The 20,112-nt window shown below is 40.6% G+C and overlaps 1 protein-coding gene across 2 annotated transcripts; it reads right to left on the bottom strand.

Annotated features, from left to right (window-relative positions):
• Positions 1-366: 366 nt before the first annotated feature.
• Positions 367-19,175, bottom strand: LOC133531588 (uncharacterized). Of its 2 annotated transcripts, XM_061869894.1 has the most exons (13): positions 17,229-17,364; positions 15,165-15,325; positions 14,281-14,458; positions 12,354-13,072; positions 10,507-10,628; positions 8,951-9,118; positions 7,918-8,068; positions 5,946-6,235; positions 5,035-5,221; positions 3,665-3,786; positions 2,613-2,789; positions 1,470-1,632; positions 367-758 (listed from the first exon to the last, which is right to left on the bottom strand). In XM_061869894.1, exons 2-13 carry the CDS (start codon positions 15,220-15,222, stop codon positions 397-399), a joined length of 2,697 nt encoding a protein of 898 aa, XP_061725878.1. In that variant the 5' UTR covers positions 15,223-15,325; positions 17,229-17,364; the 3' UTR covers positions 367-396. The 2 variants fall into 2 exon arrangements, with proteins under 2 accessions (XP_061725878.1, XP_061725879.1); XM_061869895.1 differs by lacking the exons at positions 15,165-15,325; positions 17,229-17,364 and adding an exon at positions 18,899-19,175.
• Between the last annotated feature and the right edge of the window lie 937 nt (positions 19,176-20,112).

The following is a 20,112-nucleotide window of genomic DNA, read 5'->3' as shown; positions in this document are numbered from 1 at the left end:
TTTTTCACATAAGGCGCTGGGCGCTAAAAATATTAGAAATTAAGCACCTTACGCAAGCACCTTAAGCATACTTACATACGAATTTACAAGTGCGACAGAGAGGCAACATGTCGAACGTGGTTCGCGGTAGGCCTTCAGAATCTGTATGGTCTCGGAACATCAGAATATCCTATGGCCATAGGAAAGTTTTTACAACGAGTGCTTAAGACTTAATCAAGAAACATGTGTGACGCGAGGGACACTAAGGCACGAGGTGCTTTAAGATGTCCGAGGCGTCCCTTATGACGTCCGTCAGAGGAGCGCGAGTTGAACGCATGTGCCCGACTTTATAGGATATATTTTCACCACAAATTAAAATAATAGACATTCTCTCTATCCATTTTATTAAGACAAAAGCTAAGGCTTACAATTGCAATTGCACACAAAATGATTAGGGTATGGGAAATACGGCACGTTCGTATACACCGGTGGAGTCCCTGTCGTACCCACAGCTCCTACCGCCCCAAGAACCGTTTCTACATTGACTCTTTGTGTCGGCTGTGTTGTAGTCTCTGGTTTAACACATTCCTTGTCTATATCCCGTATGTTGTCTCTAAGAAAAGCGCGGTGTGCGTAGAGGCTTGTGAACGCGGCGTGAGTGAAGGCGTTGCAAAGGTTCTCGTTCCCGGCGGCGGTGGAGGCGACGCCGTGGAGGTAAGGGATCTCGGAGGAGTAGAGCACGAAGCCGCCGCCGCTGTCGCCGCGGCAGAGTGCCTTGCCTGGAACAAAGATTCGGAGTAATTTACTCATTTGAACTGCTGGAGTTTTTACTCTTGATATAACGCTGGGCATTCAGGTCAGTATTCCACATTAAACTCGATAATTATAAAACTATGCGGCACAAACTCATGGGATTGGTGGCACCTAAAGAACGTTGAATTTGTTTACTCACAAAAACTATCATGGCATAGTCCGAGTAGGGTTCCGGTACCCCCTCCACCACATTGGTACCATGCCCGTGGTTTATATGAGGTTCAAATTCATAGGATCCATGACAATAAATAGTAGGCACTAAAAAGAAGAATGAGGATGTGCAAAATCTTTATTATTGTCGAGGACGATGGCACTCCCTCATGTCCCACGCTCAGGCCTTCCGCTCCTCTGCTTAACTTAGCTCGATGTTCGCGTAGTCTTGTATTAGGCTCCATACTAATTTATTAAATTCGGACGAATCTCAGCGTTTTGTGAACGCTTTTATACTGAGTGCCTCTTCCGTCATAAAATCAACAACGTCCGGTCCATTTTCATTATATCTCTAAAGTGCCAATTACATCCACACTTTATCAGGCCTGATATCAGACCAGATTTCGATGTGCTGATATTCCGTAAAACGAAAACGATTATCGGGACTGATTTCGGGTCCGAAATCGGGAAGTATGGATGTAATTAGCGCTTTAAAGTCACTCCTCAAATTAGGAATTGTGTTTTACCAGTGACAGTATCTCCCGCGCAGATCTTGTCGCTAGTGATGAACTTGAGGAAAGTGGGCTCGGACTCAACGAAGCACTCGTCTACGTCAATGTACGGGAGCTCCAGGTACGTGAGGCGCTGTGATGGAGTGCCGTTAGCTTTCGTCAGGCCCCAACCAAGAATCTGTAGTAAACAAAACTTAAGTTAACCGGTTAAACGAATATTAATTGGCAAAAGGTTGTGTTTCTATGCTTTTGGTTGTTCCTGGTATATTGAATGACTCATCTTCGTTGAAATCTAAAAAAAATTGTTCAAATGCATATAAATATTAAACATTTTTGGCCGTTAGAGACAAAATATTTTTACATGTCATATAATGTTAATGATGTTCTAGCATTTCGTGAAACAGAAAACGTCCCTTGCAAGTGTCATCGGGGCCGACGCCGGCTCCCGATGGAAAGTAGCTGGCGGCCGGGTGGATCAAATTGCCACTTAAATGTTTCGTGAGCATAACTGTGTTTCTGAAAGGTTACGTTGGGCCAAAGAGAATTAAGAAGAACAAGAGCGCTCACTCCATACAACGGTTTTGCTACCAAGAGTACAATTTTTTTCGTAGTCTACATCTTGCGCCAAGTAGCGGAACTCTCAGTACTGCTACTTGATAATAGATGTCGCGGCAAACAAAAAGTCTAATGCTCAATGATTTTCCGCTAATATTATAACCAGAGTAAGCGTAGGAGTTGAAAATAGAGTTCCGGCATGGAGAAATAAGTAACGTAGAGTGCTCACTTCATACATCAGTTTTGGTACCAAAACAATTATCATCTTCGAAGTCGACATCTAGCATCGAGTAGCGGAATTATCAGTACTACTACTTAAAGTAGTAGTAAAGTAAAGTAAATATTCTTTATTGCACCAACAATTTTATACATTTTACATACATGTAAAACTACAAATGTTTCCGGTTACTAGACTACTAAAATAATAGGTGACATTATCTATGAAAAGGGACCTTATTGTCGAAGGCGCTTACGCCGCACTGCGTAGCGCGGCGTTGTTTATAATATGGGAGCATCGTTGATAATGGCGTAACCGTCAACGACAATAAGGTCCCTTTTCATAGATAATGTCACAATTAGTATTCTTGGGAACAAAACGCTTACTGTTCCGATATTGCCTGGTTGCAGCTGTTTCATATCGAACTCCTTGTCAAAATTCACGCACACAGACTGCACGCCGGGAGCGTACGTGAAGGCGGTGGACATCCGGATCACCGCTATGTCGTCCTGGAAGCTGGTGGCGCCTCCGCGGAAGCGCACGGGAAGGATAATTTCTGATACCTGCGTACAGAATATTGTAAGGATGTATAAAATAGCTTATGTTTTGATTATTCTTACTTTTATTTATGACAAGTTTAAAAAAAGAATATTAATTGACTCTTACTTGTCACTGGTTCCCGCCATTTTGAATTGTTATAAAAAGGCGAGCAAGCAGTGTCAAGCGGCCAGTCCGAGTACGGACAAGTTATAGTGAAGACGTCTTGGAATATTTTTTGTAAATTGGTTGTTATTATGTTTGTAACAAACGAATAAAGTTAAAAGATACAAGTATTCGTTTTCATCATCAATTCAGTAATATCCCAACAATATCATGAAGAGTTTTAAAACGGAACCCTTATAATTAGATTTAGACCAAGTTGGCAGCGATTTAGACAGCCCAGGCGGTGCGAGTGTTAAGCGTTCTAATATTTTAGATATTTTTATTACACCTCAAAAATAACACTTGCACCATCCGGGCTATCAAAATCACTGCTAACTTACTTAGTTTGGGCGGCCATTTTGGGAGGTAAATTAGTCGGGGCTTAAAAAACAACTAGGCCTAAAATATTGAAAATAAAAATAGTTATTTGCCCATAGATTACAGAAAAACCAATAAGAAAAGTCAAAAGGTCGTGAGTCGATCTTAAGGAAAATAAAAATATGTACAAAAAGGTGTGATTGGGTGGAAAGCGAGTATGACTCCGGCGCCGGTTTTTGGATCCATTCTTACCAGTGGCGTAGCGTGCCTTGGCGGGGCCCCGTATAAAAATTTGTTTGGGGGGCCTTAGGAAGGGTAAAGATTTCTCACAAAAACGCACGTTGGGGGCCCCCGTGGCCCGGGGGCCCCGTATAATTGATACGGCAGATACGGCGGTAGCTACGCCCCTGATTCTTACATCAGAATGTTGCGCGTAAGTATCTTGCGTGTTGTTCCACGGGCGGAACAACTTCCCGCCGGCCACCGCGAACTGGCTCGCCGGCTGCTGGCCGCCCACGTCGTCCCAAAAGCAGTGGGCCGCTGTAACAATCAATATCAGAGGCTTTCCATAATAGACCGCGGGCCAGGAGCATATTTCGTCAGTCATCGCCTCCCGGCTCATACTTTGTCCGATGATAGTTTAGATGCTGTTTTAAACTTAAAAAAACCGTCAGCCGGTTCTATCGCGGTGGAATGACCGTCAGCTGTAAAATGAACATGTAAAAAATATGCGCCTACCACTTTATGTGCGTAATCCGTTGGTGGCTTTTCAGGCGTTTACGCCTGATGAAATGCTACATGCAAATATTCATGATTTGTTATTGCTATCATAAAAGGTATAACGCTTATTTTTTACATGTTCATGCGACCAGCTGATGTTCTTACCACCGCGATATAACCGGCTGACGATTTTTTTAAGTAACAACTGCATCTGAACTATCATTTGACAAAGTATCAAACAGGAGGCGATGACTTTTTTTTGTTTTAAGTGTTTCGGTGGCTGCCATTCCTCAACCCACCAACGAGGGTTCATCATACCTAGCCGTTAACCACTACACGAGTTTTCAGCCGGGAGGCGATTGGTCATGGAAATTGTTCCTGGCTCACGGTCTATAAATGATGATCTGACGAGCCACGGCACGACATGACGGCTGATCGGTGATCACGTGGTGCTTTCCATAGAAAACGAAGCGCCGGAAGCTCCAGCCTGGCCCCGGCCCGGTCTTGCCGGAGTCATCCTTAAATCACCACGAGTGGATTTGATTATTGCAAAGCTTTAATATGTATCTTCGTGCATTATCTGGCCTTTTCTGCACACACCAACGCGCCACTGATATAGTCAATAATTCGATAGTAGGCAAACAAGAGGACCACGTCCGAGACGCTGGTCTGATACAAAAAATAAGGAGCAGCAGATGTTGATGTCACAAGTTTTCCGTTCATGTCACGACTCTCATCTCAGCAAACTTTTAATTACCTTAACTGTAGCACAGTGCTCGGTATCAAACTTTAAGAAAGAGTGAGGAATGTCGAGATCCGACGCCAATCCAAGATGCAAGGCGTGGGATACGTCATTACCAAACTAAAATTTTGTTGGGCGGGACATATTGCTAGACAGAGTGGTGGCAGGTTGATGAAAATATTGACGGAAATGTGACCGCTTTGGGATGAAAGCAGTGCCTGACGTCCGTTAGGTGGATGACAGTTGGTATAGATTGCGGGTCACTTCTGGATGAAATTAGCTCTGGACCGGGACAATTGGCGAAGAGAGGTCCATGCGCAATTTACCTGATATAACGAAATCGCGTTTGACAAGCGATCCTCCGCAGATCTGCATGTACGGCGCCCAGCGCTTGCTGTAGATCCCGACGTGCCACTGGAACGAGGGGGCGCTGGTGCCCGGCAGCGTCGGCACCGGCGACGAGCCTATACCTTGCGCGGTGAACGTGTTGCCGTCTTCCTCAGGTGGTGCAACCTTTAGAACAAAATAAATTAAATATAAAGTCAATGCAAATGGCACTCCATTTGGTGTTGAAACTCAAGGTCCTTGATGAGGTCTCAGCATGCAGAAGTTTTTTGCAGAAATCGCGAAACATCTGGTTGACGTCACTGAGGGCCTACCGCGAACCACGTTCGACGAGTTGCCTCTCTGTCGCACTTGTAAATTCGCAAGCAAGTGTGACAGGGAGGCATCACGCCCAACGTGGTTCGCGGTAGGCCCTCTGGTGACCGATCGCACAACGTATCGTATCAGTATTGTGATACAACGAAGAAATGCCGCCAGCACCCTTGGTACAATGTCTCAAGGGCCTATTTTAGATTTAAGCTAGTTACAGTTATCCAATGGCACTGCAGGTGGCAAACAAGTGTGTGACCCGCATAATTTTAAGCAGCCACTGCCACCTGCAACTGGAGTTGCCGTTGGACACCATTGTCACTATGTAAGTAGTTGTCGACCCTACATAGCTTACAAGGATTCATCCTTGGGAGCACTGTAGGGCTAAGATGTTCGGCTCTTTATCATTTGTCACCACGTCTGTCACGTTCTAACAAGTATGTAAGAGCGAAAGTGACGGGCATATTGACAAGTGATATAAATGGAACCATGGTGCCACCGCTGAAAACTTTACTCACTACACCCTGACGCACGAAGGAGCTAAACCCAAAAGGAGCCAAAGAAAACAGGGTCCGTAACGTACCTGCACGAATCCATCTCCAAACCTATTGTCCGTTTCGTTCTTCTGATTATTCTCAGTCGTCGGATTTTTGTACAAGTTCTCACACTCTTCCAAATTATAAACATCAGTAATGCCCTTCAAGTATTTTCTTATAATTGATTTACGGTCCATTATGGTGGCGAAACTGCGGGTGTAAAATCTAGCACATTCGGGATGGACGGGCAGGTCGGTGGCGACTCCACGGAGGTATGGGATCTTGTCATAGTAAAATACCAGGCCGTTACCGCTGTCAATAGCGCATGGACTTGTGCCTGAAAAGGATTTGCACTGTTTTTAACACCGTCCCAAACAATCGTTTTTCGCCGCCACGTCAATGAAGTAATAAAGTGTCATCAACGCCACGTCAAAAGTTGCACGTATACAAACCACGACTTGATATGAAGTCGTGGCGTGTGGGGCAGGAAATGTACTGACTTTATATCAAGCCAACGGTGGCGAAAAGGTTAAAGGAATCATTAGGTCATTTCAAAAAAAGGTTAAGGACAATTTACTATCTTTGCGAAGGGATTGCCATAATATGGGCGAAGGGTGAATGCCTACAGCGAAAGTCAACATTTCGTAATTCTGCGTCTCGTATCTCCCGAATGAGAGAGAAAGAAGAGAGGCAGATAACGAAGTTTCGATTTTCGCGGAATGGCATTAATAATTCAGCCTATATACGTCCCACTGCTGGGCACAGGCCTCCTCTCATGCGCGAGAGGGCTCGGGCTATAGTCCCCACGCTAGCCCAATGCGGATTGGGGACTTCACATACACCTTTGAATTTCTTCGCAGATGTATGCAGGTTTCCTCACGATGTTTTCCTTCACCGAAAAGCTAGTGGTAAATATCAAATGATATTTCGTACATAAGTTCCGAAAAACTCATTGGTACGAGCCAGGATTTGAACCCACGACCTCCGGATTGAAAGTCGGACGTCATATCCACTCGGCCACCACCGCATTATCCACTAAGAAAGACATTAGGAAAGCCGAAGGCTATTGCCAGCTATGAAATCAGCCATAAAAAACACGACACACGACTTCACTCATTGTTCAGTTGAAAAATCCGAAGTTGTGTATAAAATAGCACTGATAAATCACACGGAAAAAAAAAACATTTCTCATGCTCTGAACCAGGGATCGGAAACCGGTATTTTTTGTATGGGAACGAAAACGGTATTTTTTTCGTTCTTTGTTAATTATTTCATTCCTAATCGGGCAATCTAATAATACGAAGTCGTTATCTAAAAACACAACTGAGTCCTAAGTACATTTTGAGTATAAAATAAACCGAAATATATGGTTATTTCGATGTTTTTGTAAAAAACCGGTTCCGATCCCTGCTCTGAACTCTTTCAGAGCAAATACAGAGCAATGACCCTCTGGTCATTGTGGTTCTAAAAAGTGTGCAGAAAGTGATACGTTTCCACACACGACCATATTACGATTTTTTTATTACAATAAGCAATTGAAATTTGTTTTTAAATGGATTTGTTATACAATTTCCATTCGGATATTTAACTTTTCATTTCATTAATAATGATACTTGTACCTAAATGGGTAATTGGAAGTACCCTCAAGAAATGTTATAATAGTACATTACGATACAAGTGTGAAAAATAGGAAATTCGCGACCGAAGGGAGTGTTTTAATTCGACACGAGTTGCGAATTACCTATTCGCACATGTATCGTACAATGTTTTACAGTACATATGACCCTTTAAATTTTCGATATGATATAATTACGTAATGCGCTAATTAATCTAATTATCGCACTAGTGCGGTAAAGTAATACCATATGTACTGTAAAAAATATAATTAGTCATATTCTAAAAAAACCATGTACTTTACTTTCCTTGTATTCGAAATGAAAAGCAATGAAACAAACCTCAGCATAAATGAGTGCCTTACAGCCCTTGGTTAATAATCTGCTATTTCTAAAGCTCACTTACTATTTATCTCGCCAGCGCAGATTCTGTTATTTCCTGTAGTTTTGTACAACCCCTCGTACTCACACACATCGTTCTTAACGAATGGAAGAGCCAGCCAGCTGTGTCGTCGAGGTAGGCATCCACCGTTGTCTGGTGCAGCCCAGCTTGCTACCTGCAATATTGATTTTAGACTTACATCGTATCAACCACCCACTTACCACAGTATTTTATATTTAGATAGGTTTATAAACAGTGCGTTGCAATACTTGCAATGCAAGTTGCGTGCAACTCATTGGCCTATTTAAAGAGCAATGGAGTGTACTGTAAAAGACATACGGTCTAGCTGAGGTGGGGAATGTAAACGCTCCAGGTAGATTTCTTATTTTATTCGATAATCTTTTTATATTCATAAACGAAATACAGCAGTATCGACTAACTCAGATGCTTGCAACTTTTAGAATGAAATCGCCTGCAGATCTTTATTCCTTCAGCAGGGCGATAGTTCTGAATTCAAATAATGATTGCCAGTTATCTACCACGAGACGTGAAGGTTTCCATTCCGACCTTCACAGTACCATCTTAATGCCTAACGAGTACCTTGGCGAGACAAGAAATGTCACTCGGCCGAGAGAGTAAAACGGCCAAGTTAGCCGAGTAGCGAGTAGTCACTTGTTCATTCATTCGGCTTGGTCATTCGGCCAACAGTCGTCGTTGATAGGACATTCTATTCGAAGAGGGAAACGAATAATGCTACCGTCGCTTTCGGTTGGAAAACGCCGGATGGAAGCCGTGGCTCCGGGCGCCCTGTGTACTCTTGGCGACGGTCCGTCATAAGCGAGCTACGATCGGGCGATAGCGAGTGTGGATGTAATTGGCACTTTAAGCCCTATCCGGGTACTGGTAGTTATGTATGTACCTAGCGTTGTTGCATTTGTCTTTACTGTATCTACTTGGTTGCAAATAAACATTGAAATTAAAATAGAAATTGACTTTGCCATTGTACTCATTAGGTGTAGTCCGTGCATGAGCCCAACGTGTGTCCGGCTCCACTAACCGTTCCAGTATTTCCTTCCCTGAGCTGCCGTGTTTCCAAGCCCCAGTTCTGGCTGAAGCACACTGGCTTCACAGTGCTGGTGTACTTGAAGGGCGTCACCAGGTTCATGAACGCCAGGTCCGGCTGCTTGCACGGATCGTCCATGTCTGATATTGATATGTTTCTAATCTGTAAATATAAAATAATTAGTACTGTAAAAGCACTCAACTGTAGATAGATAGATAGAAACTTTATTTGCCTACCAGTACTAGATACATGGCCCCTGGAAAGAGTGTAGCAAAATAGGTAGTTCACAATATTACAGTTTGCTTATTATTATATGAGTTATACACGACTTATACTATGGTACATGAGATGATTGAGATGTCATAAGTTTTATGTACTTACTATACAACTTATGAGTAGTACTTTATGACTTTGGTAGTACAAATGCTCCTAATTATGGACAAAAATCCGACACAAGGGCAGGCGATTCTAAGGAGCCACGCCATTTTGTCGCCTAAATAGTGTTCAGTTATTGTAATTTTATAAAATGTATATATATGTTAGTCTGTAAGGTATTTGTAATATAAGCCTTGTTGCCGGAATCAAAATTTGAATAAATAAATATAAACATTAACTCAAATATCTTCGTTTAGGTTGGACTATTATTTGAATTTAGTAGTTCTATTCTTGGGCTAAATATTTGTAGAACCCCAACTACGGGATGAGGTGGGATTTCGCACTAAGTTATGCTTATCTTGAAAATTATGAAATTAAATTAAAGGACAGATAATTATTACAACACTTAAGGTCACGCGGCCGGACTATTTTTGATGTCTAAAAATCAACGTCTCAATACATGTAAAAATATTTTTTTATCGAGGTTTGAATGTTGGTTTTTTCCCTACTCACCCCATTTTACGGTACTCATTTAAATTCTTATAAGAAAGAATAATTGAAAGTCTAGCCCGATGGTCCCGAGGGCATAGAAACAGACCACGATAAGTGCCAAGCGTGGAGGTTTTAGGGATATGACTTACTGCCAAGTTCGTGCAAAGTTACCGCGGTCAGGGTTTAATTGCTTGCGAGTTCATACCTCAGAATACTGTGGCTGTGTGTCTCTGTGTGTGTGTGTGTGTGTGTGTGTGTGTGTGTGTGTGTGTGTGTGTGTGTGTGTGTGTGTGTGTGTGTGTGTGTGTGTGTGTGTGTGTGTGTGCGCGCAAGTGCGTTGGAGATGGTCGCAAGTTCTGCGACGAGGCCTGGTTTGCGGCACTAGCAGACAAAAGGGAAAAAAGGCACCGTAGCGAAACGTCACAGTCCGTCGCGAATTTCCCTTGCCAGCTCTGTGGCAGAGTATACCGCTCTCGCATCGGTCTTTTCAGTCACCAAAAAAGATGTTTTGCGGACATTGCACTATAGATCGTCTGAAATAGACGCTATGGCCAGTAGTAATAGTAGTGTCTCTCAGGCCGGTCCGACACGGAACTGCATCGCCGGCAACGCCTGCCACTAGGGAGATCAGAAGCAGTGCGCCGCTGCAACATTACGGAGTTCATAATTGCTTGAGTCCGTACCTCAGAATACTGTGCAGTCGTGTCTCTCGGGTCGTCGTAGCCGGGATACAGCTTGCCGGCTGCGACACGGAACAGCGTCCTCGGCAGCGCCTGCCACACAGGAGACCAGAAGCAGTGCCCCGCTAAAACATTACGAAGTTTATGAAAGAATCCATACATAATGTTTCCATGAAATTTTGCACCTCAATGTATGGATCAAACCAACGCCGATATATAAATCATGTAAATGTGAAGAACGAGGAAGGGGGTCGAGGGAGTTGGAACGCGCGAGGTCATTCAGATAGGGGACGGCCTTAATAAGTCCACTATTGACATTATATCCCGAGAATTTTGTTTATCTGGTATAATCCAAACCCAAGTTATGAGGGTTCAAATAAGACGAAGGGCTTCGAGAAAAGTTAAGTAGGTAGTGCCCTTGCGCTTCGCTTTGCTCGTCTTGGCGTTACTAACAGATTACTAACGTAGTTCGATCCGAACAAGCCTTAAGAGCTACTGATTGATTTTGACCCGCTGTCCGCTGTCCGTCTACCCGTCTGTCACCAGGCTGTATCTCATGAACCGTGATAGTTAGACAGTTGAAATTTTCATAGATGATATATTTCTGTTACCGCTATAACAACAAATACTAAAAAGTACGGAACCCTCAGTGGGCGAGTTCGACTCGCACTTGTCCGGTTTTTTGTGTAATATGTATAACGGGTGATAACAAAAAAATTAGAATTATTTCAGAGCTGTGAAAAAATACTCATAAAACTTTTTACGATACTTTGTTATTATTAGGCAATATATTTTATACATGATAATTATTTACAATAACATTAATGGATGTTAGAATAGGGCCCGTGGTCAGCTTTTTGATGTAGTTTAGATATAAAGTTCGAATAAGACCTTTGGACACCGTTTTTGTCAATTTTAGGAACACAAGTCTTAGACATTTTTATTAGTTGGGCACAATTTTCAGCTCTCCAATTATTTTTAGACACTCAACTACTCACAGCCAAAAAAACTATCAAGACATTGCCGACATTGTGGAAGGTTTGAGGGATTTCGAACTTACTTACATACATATGGTAGGTATGTTATCAGAGTCCTAGAATTGTAATGTATGTCTGCTCAAACTTGTCCATAATACATGTATTAGATATTTCCTGGTATTGTAGAATTATTATATATAACCATTTCCAGGTATATAAGTTTTGCTAAAAGGAAATTAACTTTCATCATCCAAACTGAATGATTTCCCTTTGCAATTTCGAGTCATCTAGCGACACTGAGACCATTATGGTCGATTTTTGCTGATCAGTGTATTCCGGGGCTCTTATTTTCTAGTAGCATTCCAGACCTATCTTTTTTAATGATCGACAAATATACGATTGGCAACACTTAAAGAATTCATATAATTAAAAGTGCTTTGGAGTCAATTCAGGCTTGCCTTGGTTATTATCTTCGCTGGCCAGCCACTACCACTTTTGCGATTTATAGTCAAGGATGCAAGAATTATATTATATAGTAGAAACTGGTACATTTTCTGTACTACAATGACCCACTGTGTGTCCCTTTTCCCACCTTTAAGTTAGAATTTTTAAAATGTACAACACTTTTTCGCAGTTTCTTGTTTCGACTCCAATCTAACAAATGTTTGAAAAAATAAAAAAATATGAAATTGAAGAATCTCAAAAGAACTAGCAACAACTTTATTAACAGCATTTTTGTTTATGTAGACAGTTTTGTTTATAAGTCTACAGAAAATCACTCTCATTTTTTTTGCCATCACCCGTTATGTTTTTTTGTATAATAAACAGTTTAACTAAGAATACCTATCTATCAGGAAACATCATGAAACCCACCTGAAATAACCATATTGGCCTTGATCAACGATCCTCCGCATATATAACTGTACTGTTCAGTCAATGCCTTCTTCTTATAAATAGCAACATGCCACAAACTCGCCTTCTCATCCAACAATGGTGCTGTTGTATCTTTCCCATTATCAGTTCCTAGAACAGCAGCTAAAGCTGCATCTATCGATGCAATATGGTGTTCATAAATATCATCATCTACTTGTACTGTAACGGGCTTGTTGCTTTCATTTGTATCTGCTTGGACAGGTTTGGCTGTATTGTCAGCGGCATCTATAGTACTTATAGGTGCAATTTGAACAGGTTCAGCGCTGTCTTGAGGTTTGGCGTTATTTGGTAGAGACGTTTCTTGTTTGACTTTAGCTTCAGAATTATCATGTACTACTGCTATTCCGAAACTATTAGGATTATTATCAGCAGGAATGAAAACTGGTTTTTCACCATCCTTATTTGATATAGCTATTTCTTCTTTTACAAGTTTGATATCAGAATTCTCGACTGCTCCTAAACTTTGAAAATTATCACGGTTTGCGCCAGATTCTATAAGAGTTTGAGGCTTTGGTTCTTTCAAGAGAGACGGTATTTCATCTTGTATTAAAGTTATAGGTCTGGGACTCGGAGTGGGGGAGCCAGTTGTCTGGCGTTCTCCCAGTCTTGTTTCGATGTCTCTGATGACAGGTGGAGGAAGTAGCGTTGTGGTCGGAATACTGAAATGAAACTTCAAAACTTGAGCCTGAACTATACTTGTGTTGAGATTGGATTTTGTGTACATTGTAAGCTGGAATTTCCAAGATGATTCCACGTGGAACTCCTCAAGGTACCTTTAGAAATGTAGTCAAAGATAAGAATGCATGAAAAATGTGACTTTGTCGCTTTACAAGTGTTGATAAACAAGCGTTAAATTGTTAGTTCTAAGTAGATAAATAGGTAAGGTTGTAAGCATAACAAATCAGCGTAGGTATAACCATCAATCGTTGCTGTTTGGCGAGTTTTATGGATGGTATAAATTGTATTGTTCTTTCACTTAAATAAAAGAACCACTTACAATGAGCGGAGCCTGCGGCAAAAATCCGTCCTTAGGTGAACTTTTTAGTTTACTTATTCTATTTATACCCTTTAGGCTAGCCTAGACCTTACTAGCCTTACTAGCCTAGACATGAAACGCCAGTTACGGAAAGAGAGACCTAAGCCCTCCTACGTGTACACGTTCAACGCAGCTGGCCAACTTTATTGTCACGCGTGCAATAGAGTATTTAAGAGCAAGTTCGGCCTGGCCAGCCACATTAGGGCTCATGCTAGACAACGTCCATAATGTGTTTATTTGGGGTCGCCGTCATCGAAAACGATGAGGAGGACTATATATATATATATATATATATATATATATATACCCTTTAATGGTTAAAACCTGGGTATTTCTACTATACTACATACTTTGAACACGGTAATAGGTTAAGGATGACTCGCGCTAGACCGGCCCGAGCCCTAACTGAGGGCTCCTCTACACGATGTCCCAGCGTAGGCCAGTCTAAGGGACGCAGCTATGCGGTGGATAGCAATATCACTTACTCCCTCTAACGCATAATTCCGTCCCTTGGACTGGCCTGCGCTGGCCATCGTGTAGAGGAGCCATGAGACGTTTGACTTTTCTAAGACGGGCGATCGGTGATCACGTGATGCTTTTCATAGAAAATGAAGCGCTGGAAGCTCCGGCCTGGCCCCGGCCCAGTCTAGCATAAGTCTTCCTTAGAGTCGCCAAGTTTTACGTGAAGTCCCGCGGCTAAACATTCCCACTGGCTGACACAGAGTGCCACGTCGATGTAAACATGGCATGGCCGTGGTCTCAGTTCACTCCTTTGGTAGACCAGATGTGACCAGATCAAGGGGTAGGAACCAGATGAAAAAGCCCTACTACCTCTCAGTCACAATTCTTGCAGTTGTAGTCCTCCGCCTGGTGGGCCGAGGAGTCGTTTGTCCGAACCAATCGTACTGCCAGCCTGGGCTCAAGTCCCCACTCCAGGGGTTCTTGTCATGGCTGGTGTGGTAGTCGTGGTATAACCGATCAGGGCTGCTGTAGGTTACGATGACGAGATCTGTAAAGATATGATGCAGTCCCCTTAGATTGCATAGGGTAATGTTTTTCGAGTGTATGTATGTATGTATGTCTGTTTCTTTATGGCCTCCTGTAGCCTAAACGGCTTGATGGATTTTGATGTATGAGGTATCGTTAGATTCGTCTTGATCACGGGAGTGTCATAGGATTTTTTTAAGGTAACTAAAAAGTTATAAGTAAGAAAATTAATTATTATAAAAAAAAAAAAACCTGACTGCACTTTAAAAAAGAGGAAAACAAGCCCCACAAGAATATTGTTGTTGATGGTAAGTATCGCAGGCGGAGACCAACAACCAAAATGACTATAAGTAACCCTCTGTTCGTCCCCGCCTGCGATACTTAGTGCAGAATTTATTGAAATTTAGTCTTGCTCAGAAATACTTGGACACCTTGGCTGCTTCGAAATATCTGATGGCGTCTGTACATATAAACAGTGATTAAATTTATTTGTGTTTTTCCCATAACACATAGTATGTGAGATCCCCGCCTATAAAACAAGGAAAACGGACCAACCGGTATATTTCCATACGTCACATCCAAAACGACACAAGTGCCAATAAAATGTATACCAACTCTGACTTTTCTAGTTTCGCTCATCACACACACGCACGTCACATTGTTAAATGACAATTATTTCAAAAGACATAAAGTTGATTTTTGGTCAGTTTTGGTATAACGGGGTTTACCTTGAATTTGCAACATATCTTGAATCTTGAATATCTTGTTATATTTGTTATTGTTCATTGATATGCGAGCGCTCGTCGCAAACAACTTCTATAAAACCGATATCTTCCTATTATACACGGTGATGGGGTGATTCTGATATGTCCGAGGGGTGAATATGTACCTTAACATGAACAACTTTTACTATGGAGAATTCGCGAATAAAATCTGCTGTTCCATAATTCGTCGATATTTATGAGACAGGATTTTTTTTTCACCACACCAACTGGTAAAGGCCTTCTTGATTGTTCAAAAACGAATGAGAAAGTGGCATTTTATCCACATGTGGGGCAAAGTAATCAGATACAAATATAGAATTGACTTTTAAATGATGATTTTGAATGACTATTTTTTATTACATTCATTTAAGAAGACGATCGGTTTGGCCTAGTGGGTAGTGACCCTGCCTACGAAGCTGATGGTCCCGGGTTCAAATCCTGGTAAGGGCATGTAATTTCCGGTGTAAAATTGTTTATTGAATGTTTTTAAATGACTAGTATGTAAGCACTTTGGTACAATACTGTAATGCTTATGTATGCTGCTGAAAATAAAACAATAAAACAATAAAAATGTATTCGTGTGATGAGCATGGATATTTGTTCCTGAGTCATGGGTGTTTTCTATGTATTTAAGTATTTATAAAAAAATTATATATTATATATATCGTTGTCTAAGTACCCTCAACACAAGCCTTATTGAGCTTACTGTGGGACTTAGTCAATTTGTGTAATAATGTCCTATAATATTTATTATTATTATTTATTTATTTGGATTTGATTTCATTTGAATTTTTTGGTATTTCATAGTTAGTAGTTTCCTTGTGGTGGTGTGGTGAAAATTTTTGTGTTTCACTCGGAGGAAAAGTTTGTTTAACCCTCGTGCCTTAAAACCCACGCAACGCTCAAGATTCCACTTCTCGAACCACTCGCTACGCTCGTAGTTAAATTTTGGAATCTTTCGCTTGCTCGGGTATCAATATTAGCACGCGCGGTTAAACAACAACTTTGTCCCCTTCTAAAACAAATAACTATTTCGTAGTAAAAGTTGTAGACATTTTGTTCCTGACACATGAGTGTTTTCTATTATGTATATGTCGCAGGCAAATTGTAAGATTCGGCCTTTTACAAAAGGCGTCGTCATTTTATAAACGTGAAACCCTGCCCTGTGTTAAGTAAACGTCATAATTTCATAGAATTTTGACGTTTAAAATAACACTAGCACTATCTGGGCTGTCAAAATCGCTGCCAACTTATCTTGGTCTGACTCTACGAGCAATTATTAGAGTTGGCAAAACTGGGTTATTCCCACTAGTTACCACCAATTTGGTTTGGTGGTAACTACTGGGTTTTTTTTTCCCAGTAGTTACCAGTGGTAAAAGGTAGGAAAAAAATTCCCAGTAGTTACCACTGGTAACAACTTGGTGGTAACTATAGTGGGGATAACCCAGTTTTGCCAACTCTAATAATTAATTAATTAAACGTCGAATTAATTATAAGTTAATTAGTTATTCGTTTCATTATAAGTCGAATTCCCAGTAGTTACCACCAAACCAAGTTGGTGGTTCGTTGTCAAACTTCGGTTTTGTGGGAAGTGTCATTTCTGTACGGTAGTACTATTATGTATTCTGTGGCTCTAGACTCGCCATCCTCGAAAAGCGTCTGGAATAACATTGGCCCGGTGCACTGACAGATGCAATGACCTTATAAAAAGTCTATTTTTGTCGTAAACCAGACTTCAAAATGAGACCTTTAGGTTTTGGTTAGTTAGGTTTAAATGTAAAGATTATTTTACAAACCTTCTGTTGTTCTGTTTTTGCAAATTGCTCAGTAGGAATTTTGTAGCCGTATAAATAGTACGTGTCATCCATGATGACGCGCAGAGGGCCTACCGCGTACACCGAAGTTCGCAAATTGCGGGCATCTTTCTACTTTACTCCAAGTAAGGCGTAAATAGACTGAAAGAGGAAGATGCCCGCAATTTACTAACTTCGGTGTTCGCGGTAGGCACTCAGATTTGTCAAATCAAACCTTATTTAACATGACATTACTAATCAAGGCACGCGTCTTCGTGAGTGTCTGTTTGACCCAATGGTTGACTGGTAGAGAATGCCTTTTGGCATTAAGTTCGCCATTTGTACATTTTTCTTTATGTGTGCAATAAAGTTTAAATAAATAAATAAATAATGACACAATCTAGCATTACCACGATAACACCCAGTGTCAAACTGACATATTGGCTAATGTCTGAGTAACTTATTTCATACCGGGTGTACCCTGTAACAGGAGCAAAAAAGTAAACTGTAGGCTGTACTCCTCAAACTGACCAACGTGTGTTCAGCAACTTTTATTTTGATTTTTAGAACACTTTAAAGTTTATTCTAAGACGCAATGTATTGCGAATTTTGTTATATTTAAAGCGTGAAAATCAACGTCAATTACACTAATGACAGCCTACATTGAAGGTAATATTTAATTTGTATGAAAAAAGGAACTCTAAATAATTCATAATTTTTAAAAATCGCTGATCAAATGTTGGTAAGTGTAAGGAGTACAGCCTACAGTTAAATTTATTGCTCGTGTTACAGGCCACACCCAGTATATATATGTATATATATAGCTCGCACTAATATGCGAGTACGAGTGAGATGCATAGAAAGTAAGTTGCACACACGCTAGCGAATATGTCAGTGACAAACTGCAATGGTGATAGCCTGGGTGTAACTTGGATGTTTATTTATTTTTTACTTAGTGGTTTCGATTACCCCAATCTGTTAAATCGCTCTATAGTTTAATACAAAATTAGTACAAACTCCTACCTATATAGTAAACGCCCCTTTGATGGGATTGGCACCTGTACTATAACCGCGAAAATTACGTCTCAGCGAGAGTAAAAGAGAAAGATCCCCGCAATTTGCGAATTTCGGTGTTCGCGGTATCCCCCTTGGATTATAACCGCGAAAATCGAAGTTCTTCAATTGCGGGCATTTTTCTCTGTCACTCTAAATACGTCTTAATGAGAGAAAGACCCCCGCAATTTGCGAATTTCGGTTTTCGCGGTAGGCCCCCAGCAATGGGATGGTATAGACAAATCCTGTAAAATAAGTAATTAAATTACCATCAGTTTTTAAACGCTGGCAACATTTTACCATAAACAAGAGCCAAAGAGCTGCTTAAGTTTACCTTTTCATTGATATTTGTTAGTTTAAATTTGAAAATTAATGGCGCCATACATACCATGACTGGAGCAAAAAAACATAGTTTTAATTTATTGATATTATTGAAACCAATTGCAGCAGCTTTCATTAAATACATATAAAATATAAAAGACGAATAGGACATTCAACTTTTAACGCATAAAGCGGTAGAGCAGGTGTCAAAATATCAAAAATGGGTACTCCAAATTTTCACATAAATGTCCCATAATTAGTGCCGTTAACATAATACTTATTAAGTTCGATGAAATTTAAACCATGTTTATTTAGAACAGAGTTGCATTCGTTTTAGTTCGTTCAATTTTAAAACAAAACGATATTTCCTACACTATTGGTTCAACCTCAATGGCAAATTTTGGCCTTTTTTTGAATGGCCGGACCTTAGGAAGATAGGTACTTTGAATGTGATATTTATATATCACATAGATATAAGAACATCTACATTGCTTGCTTACTTCATCACTTCTGCTAAGATTTTTCACTCACCTAATATCACGAAACACATCCAATTTCCACACATGTTTGTAACTAAAAATAACTATTTTAGCGTTCACATTTAATTTTATATTATAAAGGCCTGTCCATTTAAATTAGTATTCAATCTTAACACAACGAAATATAACTTCACGATTATTAACATTGATATCAGCTCAAAAAATATTGAATCTTAGTTACTTCGCTTGTCACAAGGGTTAAGCATTTAACTGGGCATTTAATACACGTTTGTCAGTTTCCACCTACTCATATGGAGTTCGCTCATTCGACTGATGAAAGTAGGTATAATACCCATGAGACGCGAAGCATCCAAGCTGGCGACGCGACGTCCTAGGACCTATAGATAGTTATATTCATTTATTCGCACATACGAAAGGTGAGTCATTGAGGTATAAATGCTACGACCTGTGGATAATGAATACCTTATATAAAACTATATTAGGTAGGTACCTACTGAAACCAATTTATATGTAATGCTTATTCCAATCTATACCCAGTGGGGGCACACCGGAATACATCAATGTAACAAATTCGACGTACCTATATGATCATAATTGTAGGATTACACTCAAATTATACATTCCTATGATCTAGCGGATGATAACAAAAAAAGCGGGTGATAACAAAAAAAGCGGCCAAGTGCGAGTCGGACTCGCACAGGAAGGGTTCCGTACCATTATCTATAAAAACGGTCACCCATTTAAGTACTGACCCCGCCCGACGTTGCTTAACTTCGGTGATTGGATGAGAACCTCGAGATTGCAAAGAAATATTTATTTTATTCTGTTTTTAGTATTTGTTGTTATAGCGGCAACAGAAATACATAATCTGTAGAAATTTTAACTGGCTAACTATCACGGTTCATGAGATACAGCCTGGTGAAAGACGGACAGACGGACGGACAGCGGTGTCTCAGTAATAGGGTCCCGTTTGATCCTTTGGGTACGGAACCCTAAAAATGAGAATGATTTTCTGTAGACTTATAAACAAAACTGTCTACATAAACAAAAATGCTGTTAATAAAGTTGTTGCTAGTTCTTTTGAGATTCTTCAATTTCATATTTTTTTATTTTTCAAACATTTGTTAGACTGGAGTCGAAACAAGAAACTGCGAAAACGTGTTGTACATTTTAAAAATTCTAACTTAAACATGGGAAAAGGGACACACAGTGGGTCATTGTAGTAAAGAAAATGTACCAGTTTCT

This window comes from Cydia pomonella, chromosome 25 (genome assembly GCF_033807575.1).
Source record: "Cydia pomonella isolate Wapato2018A chromosome 25, ilCydPomo1, whole genome shotgun sequence".
NCBI classification, from domain to species: domain Eukaryota; kingdom Metazoa; phylum Arthropoda; class Insecta; order Lepidoptera; family Tortricidae; genus Cydia; species Cydia pomonella.
The sequence above is the reverse complement of the archived record's forward strand: the minus strand, read 5'-3'. Positions and strand labels throughout refer to the sequence as shown.